Source organism: Oncorhynchus mykiss, chromosome 7 (assembly GCF_013265735.2).
Source record: "Oncorhynchus mykiss isolate Arlee chromosome 7, USDA_OmykA_1.1, whole genome shotgun sequence".
Taxonomy (NCBI): Eukaryota; Metazoa; Chordata; class Actinopteri; order Salmoniformes; family Salmonidae; genus Oncorhynchus; species Oncorhynchus mykiss.
In genome coordinates, this window is record NC_048571.1 from 33,326,123 (window position 1) to 33,339,803 (window position 13,681).

Sequence of the window (13,681 nt, forward strand, 5' to 3'; positions counted from 1 at the left end):
TGTCCCCTGTCCTATTTTGTGCTCTTTAAATAAAACATCTTTATTTAACTAGGCAAGTCAGTTAAGAACAAATTCTTATTTTCAATGACAGCCTAGGAACAGTGGGTTAACTGCCTTGTTCAGGGGCAGAACAACATATTTCTACCTTGTCAGCTCGGGGATTTGATCTTGCAACCTTTCGGTTACAAGTCCAACACTCTAACCACTAGGCTACCTGCTATTATAGAACCACTGGCCCAGTCAATCTGAGTAACACCTGCTATACAGTGTCTGATTGGTGATGTTCATCATAAAATAAGCTTGCTAATTATGTTTTGATATTCATCTCCAGCCCAGAGACTTCCATTACATATCTTGTTAATAGGCTATAATTTAACTAAATCAGAGGCTATGCCACTTGGTAGTCTTCACTCTGTACCTTTCCCCCCCTTTCCTTTTAAATGGCCTCCCTCAGGTTTTACGTATCAGGGTATATCCTAAGTTCCAGCAAATGTACAAAGCCAATTTTGTTCCCTTATTTGATACAAAAAGACAGGATCTGGAGCGCTGGAACTCTCTTCTGATTTCATGATTGGGTAGAATCTCCCTCTTGAAAAGGAACATTTTACCTAGACTACTTCACCCAATCCAAATGATCCCAGTCTTTCTTTCCAATAAGGTAATAACATATTTAAATGGCTGGTTAAGTTCCTTCACATGGAGAAAATGCAAGCCAAGACTTAAGATGTAAATATTGCAGCTGCCAGGCTTGATCTGCCCAATATTAGGCTTCATCAGTGGTGTGCCTGCCTATGTTATATTTCTGACTGGATCCCAAATGACGATGACTCTATTTGGTTAGATATTGAGAGTTCTTTTTCAAAATACCCCTTGCAGGATCTTTTATTTTTCCAAAGCTTCAAGTCAGAAAAAGTTCACTGCAATAATCCCATTACACTTAACACAAAGCAAGGAGATTTGTTAAATTTTTTGGGGGGAAGGTCCAAACTAACCTTTGCTCTTACCTCGATTCTTAACCACCCAGATTTTGTACCACGATTGCTGGATGCTGGCTTTAACATTTTGGCTCAACAGGTTATTCTGTTACGATGTCGCCGAAGAACCATCTACTAGCCACGGCCTGCTAGCTTTTCTGAACGCTGTGTCCCCTGCTCGCCTAGCGTAGTAGTGACTACCGAACAGCACCCTGACTCACCGATTGCTGCCCTTTTGACACTATGATCACCCGGCTACACCACTGATGCCCCCTGGACTGTTTCAATAACACAGTACCTGTTGGCCCCAGCCTCGAACTCAAGTACTGTATGTACCTAACTAACCCACTCTGCCCATTCATCGCCATTTACCCGCTGTTGTCTTAGCTCTCCTGATCAACACCTGCGTTTAATTTATGCCTCTAATGTCAATATGCATTGTCTACTGCTGTCTTGGCTTGTTCTTAGTTTTATTTCTGTAGAGCCCTCAGTCCCACTCAAAATGCCTTAGATAGCTCTTTTGTCCCACCCAACACACATGCAGAGACCTTACCTGGCTTAACTTGTGCCTCTAGAGATGAAACCTCTCTCATCGTCACTCAATGCCTAGGTTTACCTCCACTGTACTCACATCCTACCATACCCTTGTCTGTACATTATGCCCTGAATCTATTCTACCACACCCAGAAATCTGCTCCTTTTACTCTGGATGCCTGGTTATTCTTTAAAAGTGCTTTCCTCGCCATCTTAAATAAGCATGCCCCATTTTTTTTAAAACTATGAACAGATATAGCCCTTTGTTCACTCCAGACTTGACTGCCCTTCACCTGCACAAAAACATCCTGCGGCGTACTGCATTAGCATCGAATAGCCCCCGCGATATGCAACTTTTCAGGGAAGTTAGGAACCAATATACACAGGCAGTTAGGAAAGCAAAGACTAACTTTTTCAAACAGAAATTTGCATCCTGTAGCACAAACTCCAAAAAGTTCTGGGACACTAAAGTCCATGGAGAATATGAGCAACTCCTGCTAAAACAGTGAATAAAACACACTTAGGGAGGAGGCTTCTAATGTTAACATACATGAAACCACGGCTTTTCCAGGTACAGAAGTCAACAATTGAGAACACCTGGGGAATGGGAGTGGTGTTGGGGGCTGCAGGGAATGGGTTAACCTCTACATCACCAGAGGAGTAGGATAAGGGTACGGCTAAAGGCTATAAGAACTAGTCGTCTAGTGCGTTCGGAACAGAGTAAACGGAGCAGATTTCTGGGTGTGGAAGAATAGATTAAATGCATAATGTACAGACAAGGTAGGATGTGAGTACAGTGGAGGTAAACCTAGGCATTGAGTGACTATGAGAGAGGTTTCGTCTCTAGAGGCACCAGTTAAGCCAGGTGAGGTCACCGCATGTGTGGGGGGTGGAACAAAAGGGCTATTTAAGGCATGTTGGGCAGGGCTGGGGGCTCTACAGTGAAATAAGACAATAATCACTAACCAAAACAGGCATATTGACATTAGGGAGAGGCATGTGTAGCCGAGTGATCATAGGGTCCAATGAGTTGCAATAGGTTAATCAGGGAGCCGTTCAGTAGTCGCTACTATGCTAGGCGAGCTACTATCACTACCGCTCTGAGACCAAGGACTGTCGCCTTGCAGATTTGATCATCTGTCCACCAAAGCCTTTAACGGGGACACGACTGTCAGAATTGGAGGCTGTTTTACTAGCTTCTTGAAGATTACAACTAGCTAACTGGTAAATTAGACTTTTCCCCAAAGCTCATTGGCAAGACTGCCAATACATACTCACCTTGCACAAAAGGCTTGAAATGCTTCAGGTTGGTTATTACTATGTGGCAGTGTTCTCTCTTCTTTTCAGAAAGGTCCATCGCTGAGTTTTTCTCCCAAGTTTTAGTTAGCTAGGCAGGTAGCCTAACTTTAGCTTAGCTTGTTTACTTCTCTAGTGGGGTCATCTCAAATTTACGAGGAAGCATGTGCCTGCAAATAGTATGCATATGACAACCAATCATAAAGTCATTCATTAAAATCACACTTTAACCAACACACATCTATTTTTGTGACGACATGGACCGACCGCTTGGTTTTGAAGTATTGAAACCAAACCATATGGATTTGAATGAAAAGTATTTGAATAAACATGAAAAGGTGAATGTAAGAAGCATAATTTGAAATAGGCTACATCATATTAAACAGCATAAACACACTCTAAACAGGTCAGGAGCCAGACAGGGAGCGTAAGGAACAAAAATAAATGATTTACGCTATATTATTTCAAGGCTATAAGCTACATTGCGAAGCATGTCCGAGTGCTACACGATTGGCTGGTAGGAACATGAAGCGCTCAGTATTTAAACAACATTTTGTTGTATTAAATCATTATAGTCTAAAAATTGCAAATATAAGCTGTCATTTACAAATTAAGTGAAAAATTACTTACTGGTGCATTTCAATAAAAAAAATTGTTTCAAAAAAAATAATTTAAATGCACCAGTAAGTCATTTTTCACTTAATTTGTAAATGACAGCTTATAATTGCAATTTATAGACTTAATTTGTAAATTACAGTTTGTGTTTCACAAGTTTGGCCGGTCTGTGGCTTCAAGCTCATGCAATGGTGCCTGGAGAGCAGGCCAGCAGTGGAGAATACCCTCTCCACACTTGCAGAGCCACTGGGGATGCTAAACACTCTTTTGGCCACTCTAGGCAGAGATACAGTTTTTTGTTGTTGTTTTCTATCTAAAGGTTATTAGGCAAAATAACCCAATCAAAACGTAAAACTCTTTGAATGTGGGAATATACCAGGCGTATTGGGCCAAACTCAATTATGACCTATTGTAAAGATAATGCAACAAAAATGAGCTAAACATTTAAGAGATCAGATTTTTTAGTTTATAAATACTGCTATAATGACACACTTAGTTATCTACCCAACTCATTCTTTACTTTTATCATGTGCACATAGTAAGTACAACATCATGCTTTAGGGTATGTGTCTTTTCAGATTCCACAATGATTATTTAGTTATGGACACTACATCACCGCACTCCCTCTTTTGCTCTTGTTCCTGTGTCTTTATCAGTTTCTTTATGAAAATGTCAATATTTTGCTAACTCCATGACAGTAGCTAAAGCAGCACACAAGTACACTACAATGCATGCTGGGCCAGGCATGCCCTGAGCTGGTGAATTTAAAACATTTTTATTTATTTAACTATGTAAGTCAGTTAAGAACAAATTCCTATTTACAATGACGGCCCACAGTGGGTTATCTGCCTTGTTCAGGGGCAGAATGACAAATTCTTACCTTGTCAGCTCGGGGATTCTATCCAGCAACCTTTCGTTTACTAGTCCAATGCTCTAACCACTAGGCTACCTGCTGCTCCATGAAGCGAGCGCTACTGTAGTGAAATTGGAATGGGCGAGAAGGCCAACGGTCCAGCCTTTGGGAATCTCGCTCAAATTGAGCATATTGAGCGTCTCCTCACAAATGTATTTTATTTATCTACACAAGTCATTTTAGAACAAATTCTTATTTACAATGCCAGCCTACACCGTCATTGTCACATACTCTGGTTGGGGAATGCTTCCAGCATGGCCGTTGCCTTTAAAACGCAAAACTCGTTGCTTCAAGCCACACCCACCAAACAGAAGCAAACGTACCTCAAAGTCTGTTCAATAACGTACATGAACGTTTTTGGGAAGTGTTTAGTTCAGTACAAACCGTTCCGCAAAGTAGCAAATGTTCAAGCGAACTGAGCGCACCTCAGAACAGTGAGTCACAGCCAATGCTGTATATATAAATCATTGGTCACAGCTCGCAGTGTATATACATTGTTTGCGAATCAGCCAAACTGTATCCGTGCAACGAAACAATGTTAGCTCGCTAGATCAGAATGGTTCGTACGAGGCTAGATGTGCGTACGCATGGTCTAAAGTTTGCGGGGAGCTGAGTACATTTTTTTATTTTTATAAATGCCAACTTTTGGCGCACACACATTTTGGAGTGTATGTTGTAGGTATGCACGGTTTATAAATTAGGCCCCTGGAGTGTAATCATTAGTCCAAACTAAAACAAGTTTATAATGGAAAAATTCAGGTAGATCCCTCGCCGTTTCATTCCATTTGTTTCTGGGTTAAGAAACATTTTGCAACAGAATCGGCGTACTGAATACAGTCATTGTTAATGTGTCAAGTCATTGAGATACCAGTACCTGGTATTTTATTAGGATCCCCGTTAGCTGTTGCGAAAGCAGCAGCTACTCTTTCTGGGGTCCACAAAACATGAAATAATACAAAACATTAATAGATAAGAACAGCTCAAGGACAGAACTACATCAATTTTAAAAAAGGCACATGTAGCCTACATATCAATAGACACACAAACTATCTAGGTTTAAACGGGAGAGGCGTTGTGCTCTTCTCCTGCCCCCAATGAAATATCAACCTATCAGGAGCATTGGAAACTGTAAGGCTGGTGAATGTAAAAATACTTACTGGAGTATAAGTATAGAAGTAGTTGTCCTGTATTTCATAAAATAATAAGAGTTGGCTACACCATAAACAGTTTTCCATTCATACAACGTGTCTGGTAAATTTCCACAGTAGATTTGCCATGGTAAACGAGGAAATACTTTATTCGAGTTGTTCGGAATGATTGTCAAACAGATAAATCGCCTGTAGTCTGCTCATAAAGTATGACTTAGATGTTTTGATGATAATACCAACCAGAGGACGAAATAGTCTGGAAAAATGTTAGCTGCAATCAAGACTAAAAGATAACCTCAACATCCACATTAGGGAGTGGTAAATTTCTGGCAAATGTTGGTGGCAAATGAGATCAACTGTGCAGGAGATTTTAGAGCATATTGATGGTTTGAGAGATCAGCTGGCGATAATCTGGTGGCTTTCGATGGTTACAATTGGCCCTGTATCTCCTTGGACACCAGAGGCTCATCCCAACCTACAACAAGTTAATTCACCTTCAAGAAAATACCTAATGCTTAGGTTTAAATGTTACATGTGTTTGTTACCTGTCAGGTATTTTATGTCTGTAATATCTATTTAACATTTGTAATGTCTTCAATGTAAAATGTAAGCATTTTTATTGTGTTGGACCCCAACAAGATTAGCTGGCATCATGACATTAGTTAATGGGGTTCCTAATAACTTCAAATTCCAGCCTACAATATTACTGAATATCATAACTGCATTAATTTCAATAAATAGTTTCCTCAGTCATTTACTGTAGACATAATAGAACCAATTTCTTAATGTGCTCTAGCATTTCAGTGTGCCAGGTTTTTTCAAGTCCCTTCATTATTTATTTGCATTAAAGTTCAGGCTTTAGTGGTCAATGTCAAATTATATTTCTGAAAAGTTGTTTGTAAGACATTCTTACTGTGGCTCCAAGATGTCGCCCCCGCCTGGCCACCAGAAACAAGAGCCTGCCAGAGGCTGAGGGCTGCAGCTCCTCTCTGGGGCTCCCGCCATGAAGGAACTGCTCTCCATGTGCTACTCCTCCCCTGTGTTGCAGTGAAGCTCAGGCTCCAGTGGTACATTGTGTGCAATTTTGTAAGACATATTTCAGACATAATTTGACTGAATGTGGTCAAATTAACACTTTTTCCTCGCTCACCCTTTTGAAATCAAACATCTGATCAAATTACTGGTTATTCCCTAGAGTTCTTAGAAACAAATACATGTGGAACATGTCCAATTTGAGCCCATTGATCTGGTTGGGTGAAATGTGGTGCTTTATCACAAAAGGGCACAATTCTTTGCTCTAGCTTCTCCATTATTGCAGCACAAACAATATTAATCAAACAATAAACACAAAGGGTAAAATAGTGATAAAAATAAAGTGTGACAAAGGCAAACATCTGTTTTCAACAAAAATGTTTTATTGAGTGAAATGGAAACCTCTTTGGCCGTGGAAAACAATCACACTTGGCATTACAAGTTTGCTTTGCATATACCAACAAATCCCACCTGCACTTTTTGCGATAGAGCTTTGGCAACTTCATTTGTCAACCAGAAATAAGGACAATCATGAAAAATTAAAAGAAAACAAATAATTCAAAAGTAATAAGAAAAATACAATGTGTCTTTCAGCTCTGGTACTGGAGTTGCAAAGAAGAGAATGGAGAAACTGCGGTAATAAACAGTTAAACCTTATATTTAAATTAATTCATGCCTAACCATTCCTTAAGCCACCCCCCAAAATTTATATATTTTTTCAATTACTTATTTAAGTATACATCATCTCTGCCATATGTGACATTTTCTTGGGAATATAAAGATAGTACTCCATGTAACCAGAAAGATCCTCTATTGTGATGTCATCAACATAGGCCCGAGCCTGTTCGGAACAGGAACGCGGGGAGGTTGATGTGGTGGACCCATCGGTCTGAGTTCTCTGTTGCAGGGAGGTCTGGGACGTATCCTCTGGGCTCGCCAGGTTCCTCTCGCACTCTGAGAGGATGTTACGGAGGCCCGTGAAGGAGTAGACCTCTATGCCCTGCCAGCCCGTGCACTGGCACTCGCTCTGAGCGCAGGGGCACGGGCCCCCACCCTCGTGGAGCTTTGACAGGGACCTGAAGTCAGAGGGCACAGCTCCGGTTTTGGCTTCAGCCCCTACGCAGTGAGCTGCCTCTGGGACATCCTTGTCGTCAGACAGGGGCTGTCTGGGGCTGCCCTCCAGCTTGGCTGTGGGGCCTTCCCCAGAGGCAGCGGGGATGTGGGGCTCATAGCCAGCACCGCCAAACACAGGGGAGGAGTGGCCCGAGGAGAGCAGTTCCTTCTTGGCGGGGATCTCCAGGGAGGAGCTGCAACCTTCAGCCTCTGGCAGGCTCTTGTGTTTCAGATGGCCAGGTAAGGGCGACATCTTGGAACCACAGTAGGTGAACTTTGGAGGATGGAGAATGGGAGACTTGGATCTCCGGCGTCTTTGGCTTCTCACGGCTCCTCTTGACGTCTTCCTCATACAACTACTACATAGAAAAACAAAAATGTTAAAACCAAACATAACTATGATGGTAAAATAAAAATGGACCCAAACAGTCATTCTGATTACCATGCCTTTTGAGTGACTAAAATAAAACGCATAATATTTTGGTGGAATAGAAATGCTGTAAATTAGAAAAAGCACTGTCTCGTGGCTAACTACCAGGAAGTTTGAAAAGATAGGCTGAGTGGGCGGGGAGCTTACAGTCATGGTCTCGCCTTGAGTGACAGTTCTTTGAAATGCCCAAGTCAAGAAACTTGCAGTGAACAGTTGCATGAAAATCATCAAGCAAATGTTGTGATACACAAAGCAACTCAAACACTGAAATTGCATCAATGATGTCAATTTTTTTTATACACCACTTGTTTGGCATGTCTCTTGTGATGCGTTTCATAGCAGCACTGACAACTGCATCAGAACTACCCTTTCGCCCTTTTGTTCCATGCTGGCTGAATACCGAGCTAGCCAGTAACTAGTTAACACCATACACAAATGAAAAGGGAAACATTAGTATCTAGCTGAATAGTGTACATTTTTAAATATATTTGCCGACACCCTACAGTCAAATTTTGGGACCAGTAGTATAGCTATCTTGCTATATAAACCCCACCCCTTTGCAAACACACTTTGCGGATGTTGGTAACAAGGCAGTACTTATAAAGATAATGTTACCATTGGTGTATTAATAATCCCACCTCGTGAACCCAAGTGTTTTACATTGGGGGTGGAATTGTAACTTTATGATCAAACTATAGAAGCAACAGCAATTTTTCACACTTTGGTCATCATAGTTTGATTGGGTGTCATCCAAATATCATAACATTTAATGAAAAACATGATTTTGAATGTTGATGAGTCTTTAAAATGGTACAAAGTAAACATTAACTGTACTTGGTTGACTTCCGCAGCAACAAAGAGCACATAGCAAGATGCTAATCTCCTTTGCAGTTCTTGTCATGCAGCTATCAAGCTGCAGAAGAGTGGACCATACTTTCCTGCACATGCGCAGATGCTCTGTGTGGGTGCTTTAAAGTGCTGCCTTTTGCATTGCTCTCACTCTGCAATATCTTTGGTTCACACTGCCACTGGTGGTCATGTCTTATTAACTGAATCTATTGTTTGGTATGAGCCATTGTTTACTTGTGTAATGACATTAGGGCTGTCCATGTATCACAATTTTGTGATTAGAATCAGATTAGTCATTTCTTACGAATATTTGTCAAAGATTTGCGCCCGTTGCTCGTGATATTCAAAATCAGCAAAAATGATTTGAATCAGAGTGAAGGAGTGGAATCAGAATATATTTGGATCTTTGTGGTTAGCCATAAATAACCTCGATAAACAATGAAGTTATAAATTGACAAGTTGACAGATTTGACTTAACAGCGTTACATTCCTTTTGGTATTCCAGAATACAGTATGTGTGAGATGTTAGCCGCTGCTGTGTGTTAAATCGGTTGTTTTTTCAGCTGAAAAAAAAAGAGTTTGTGTTTTCCCTAGGATTATTTTCAGCAGTGGTGACAAAGGAAGCTTGGGGGCCCAGGGGCATGCCCAGCCAATATACTTTTTTTCTGTAGAAAGACTGAGGTCACTTCTGGTGACTTTTTGAAAGGAGACATTCTACATGGCAACAAAAACCAAATGCATGAAAATACATGCAATAAAATGCAAATGAATTACTTAAAAATCATACAATGTGATTTTCTGGATTTTTGTTTTAGATTCAGTCTTTCACAGTTGAAGTGTACCTATGATATAAAATTACAGACCTCTACATGCTTTGTAAGTAGGAAAACCTGCAAAATCATCAGTGTATCAAATACTTCTCCCGACTGTATATCCACAGTAAAACGAGTCCTATATCGACATAACCCGAAAGGCCGCTCAGCAAGGTAGGAGCCACTGCTCCAAAACTGCCATAAAGCCAGACAACGGTTTGGCAACTGCACATGGGGACAAAGATCGTACTTTTTTTGAGAAATGTCCACTGGTCTGATGAAACAAAAATAGAACTGTTTGGCCATAATGACCATTGTTATGTTTGGAGGGAAAGGGGGGAGGTTTGCAAGCCGAAGAACACCATCCCAACCGTGAAGCACGGGGTGGCAGCATCATGTTGTGGGGGTGCTTTGCTTCAGGAGGGACTGGTGAGCTTCACAAAATAGATGGCATCATGAGAGAGGAAATGTATGTGGATATATTGAAGCTACATCTCAAGACATCAGTTAAAGCTAGCTAACAAGTTAAAGCTTGTTGGTAAATGGGTCTTCCAAATGGACAATGACCTCCAAGCATACTTCCAAAGTTGTGACAAAATGGCCTAATGACAAACAAAGTCAAGGTATTGGAGTCGCCATCACAAAGCCGTGACCTCAATCCTATAGAACATTTGTGGGCAGAACTGAAAAAGCGTGTGCGAGCAAGGAGGCCGACAAACCTGACTCAGTTACACCAGCTCTGTTAGGAGGAATAGACCAAAATTCACCCAACTTATTGTAGGAAGCTTGTGGAAGGCTACTTGAAACATTTGACCCAAGTTGAACAATTTAAAGGCAATGCTACCAAATACTAATTGAGCGTATGTAAACTTCAGACCCACTAGGAATGTGATGAAAGAAATAAAAATCTCCTATTATTCTGACATTTCACATTCTTCAAATAAGGTGGTGATCCTAAATGACCTAAAACAGAGAATTTTTACTTGGATTAAAGGTCAGGAATTGTGAATAACTGAGTTGAAATGTATTTGGCTAAGGTGTATGTAAACTTCCGACTTCAACTGTATACGGAACTAGTAAAAAGTTTGGACACACCTCATACCAGGGTTTCCCTTTATTTTTACTATTTTCTACATTGTAGAATAATAGTGAAGACATCAAAACTATGAAATAACATGTGGAATCATGTAGTAACCAAAAAAGTGTTAAACAAATCAAAATAGATTTGATTCTTCAACGTAGCCACCCTTTGCCTTGACAGCTTTGAACACCCTTGGCATTCTCTCAGGTAGTCACCTGAAATGCATTTCAATTAACAGGTGTGCCTTGTTAAAAGTTCATTTGTGAATTTTTTTGAGCCAATCAGTTGTGTGGTACAGAAGACAGCCCTATTTGGCAAAAGACCAGGTCCATATTATGGGAAGAACTGCTCAAATAAGCAAAGAGAAACAACAGTCCATTACCTTAAGATATGTCAGTCAATCCAGAAAATGTTAAGAATGTTTCTTCAAGTGCAGTCGCAAAAACCATCAAGCACTATGATGAAGCTGGCGCTCATGAGAACCGCCACAGGAAAGGAAGACTCCGTTACCTCTGCTGCAGAGGATTAGATCATTTGAGTTAACTGCACCTCAGATTGCAGCCCAAATAAATGAATCAGAGTTCAAGTAACAAGCACATTTCAACATCAACTGTTCAGAGGGGACTGCGTGAATCAGGCCTTCATGGTCAAATTGCTGCAAAGAAACCACTACTAAAGGACACCAATAATAAGGAGACTTACTTGGGCTAACAATCACAAGCAATGGACATTATACCGGTGGAAATCTGTCCTTTGTTCTGATGAGTCAAAATTTGAGATTTTTGGTTCCAACCACTGTGTCTTTGAGACGCAGAGTAGGTGAATGGATTATCTCTGCATGTGTGGTCCACACTGTGAAGCATGGAGGAAGAGGTGCAATGGTGCTTTGCTGGTGACACTGTCAGTGATTTATTTACAATTCAAGGTACACTTATTAACCAGCATGGCTACCACCTCATTCTGCAGCGATACGCCATTCCATCTCGTTTGCACTTAGTGGGACGATCATTTGTTTTTTAACAGGAAAATGACCCAAAACACACCTCCAGGTTGTGTAAGGGCTAATTGACCAAGGAGAGGGATGGAGTGCTGCATCAGATGACCTGGCCTCCACAATCACCCACGATCAACCCAATTGAGATGGTTTGGGATGAGTTGGACCGCAGAGTGAAGGAAAAGCAGCCAACAAGTGCCCAGCATATGTAGGACCTCCTTCAAGACAGTTGGAAAAACATTCCTCATGAAGCTGTTTGAGAGAATGCCAAGAGTGTACAAAGCTGTCATCAAGGCAAAGGGTGGCTACTTTGAAGAATCTCAAATCTAATCTGTTTAACACTTTTTTGGTTACTAAATGATTCCATGTGTTATTTAGTTTGTTTTCACTATTCTACAATGTAGAAAATTTTAAAAAATGAAAAGAAACCCTTGAATGAGGTGTTCTAAAACTTTCGACCAGCAAGTGTGTGTGCGCACACACACACACCAGGGTTTCCGTTAGATGGTAAAATACTACTTTTGGCTGATAAAAAAATTATTGCTGGTCAAATTGTCCACGGCAGAAAGAAAAAAAATCCATAGCAAAATAATGCTTTTTATTAATTGATGGAAATACCAGTCGATGTGCTCCAACTTCAAAGGCAAATATACTTCATAGGCTAATAAATCCTCAAGCTGCTTGGAAATTAGTGTTGAGTGCGTGTTTCAGTTTTCACGCAAGGTCCTCTTAAGGGACTTCAGCAAAGTGTACCCCAACTGGGCAAAATTGGCAAAGATTGTTCACTTCCAGTGTGCCCGCCGAGAGGGGATTAAAGGCGGCCTCAAATTAAAGGCGGCCTCAAATCGCACCATCTTGAAGAAAAAGGAACAAGGCTGATGCGCAACGCAAGCTGCTCTGAAGAGTAGGACAGTTTTGACTTCCCAACAGCAGCGACTCACTTTGAGCAGGCCCAGATCCACCGCAAACGCGAGTAAATTAGAGGCCATTTATTGTGTTCGTCAGGCCTGGTCCTAGCACTTCTGCTGCCGCCCTAGGCAAGACCAACATATGCCGCCTGTCTCATGTATAGTATAAATATTTGAAATTGATTGCTACACTAGAGTAGAGAGACTAATGATATGTATCATGTGCAATTGGTGACTTTCAGTTCAGCAGAACCTGGAAACGAAACATCGTTGCCAACTATTCACGTCAGTGACAATGTTGCAATCACAAGGCAGTCAACTTCCTATAGTAGGAAACAGTTATCAATTGAGCCCCACAGTGGAGGAGTCATAACGCCCATAAACCTAGCGGTCAAACCCAAAAATGGTTCCAATAGTTTTTCCACCATGGATTTGAAAAACAGTGTTTTGTGTAGGTGTCCTATAAAACTGTGCCAATTTTCTCTGTTGTGGTATTTTCTTTCTGTATAAACATATGACGCGTGGTCGGCCGCTGGACACAGTTATCTAACCTTGGATGCTTGCAGCGGTCTCTAGTTCTTTATTTTATTAACGAAACGTGTTCCTGGTTACAAGGGCAAATGTCTGCATAGGATTCCAAATCCTCCAGCTGATAAACGCATTTTCTCATTCCACTACGGATCTCCGTCTACCAGCAGGAAAACACATTTCTTCATTTGATCCTTGTAGGTATGGCAACTAAATCAACAAATGCTAGGATCCATGACATAAAATGAGAGATTTGAGGCGACGAGTGAGGAACTGGCACGTAACCATAAGTTTTTAAAATGTTTTATTTAACCAGGCGAGTCAGTTAAGAACAAATTCTTATTTACAATGACAGCCTACCGGGGATCAGTGGGTTAACTGCGTTGTTCAGGGGCAGAACAGATTTTTACCTTGTCAGCTAATCCATTCAATCCAGCAACTTTTCGGTTACTGG

At 41.0% G+C, this 13,681-nt stretch overlaps 1 protein-coding gene across 2 annotated transcripts in view; it reads right to left on the bottom strand.

The window, feature by feature from the left end:
• Window positions 1-6,873: 6,873 nt before the first annotated feature.
• Window positions 6,874-13,681, bottom strand: part of oser1 (oxidative stress responsive serine-rich 1) — a 29,249-nt gene continuing 22,441 nt past the window's right edge. For both annotated transcript variants that reach the window (XM_021609103.2, XM_021609102.2), the window contains exon 5: window positions 6,874-7,984. In XM_021609103.2, coding sequence (XP_021464778.1) covers window positions 7,243-7,984 — 742 coding nt within the window. In that variant the 3' untranslated portion in view covers window positions 6,874-7,242. The remainder of the gene's footprint in view (window positions 7,985-13,681) is intronic.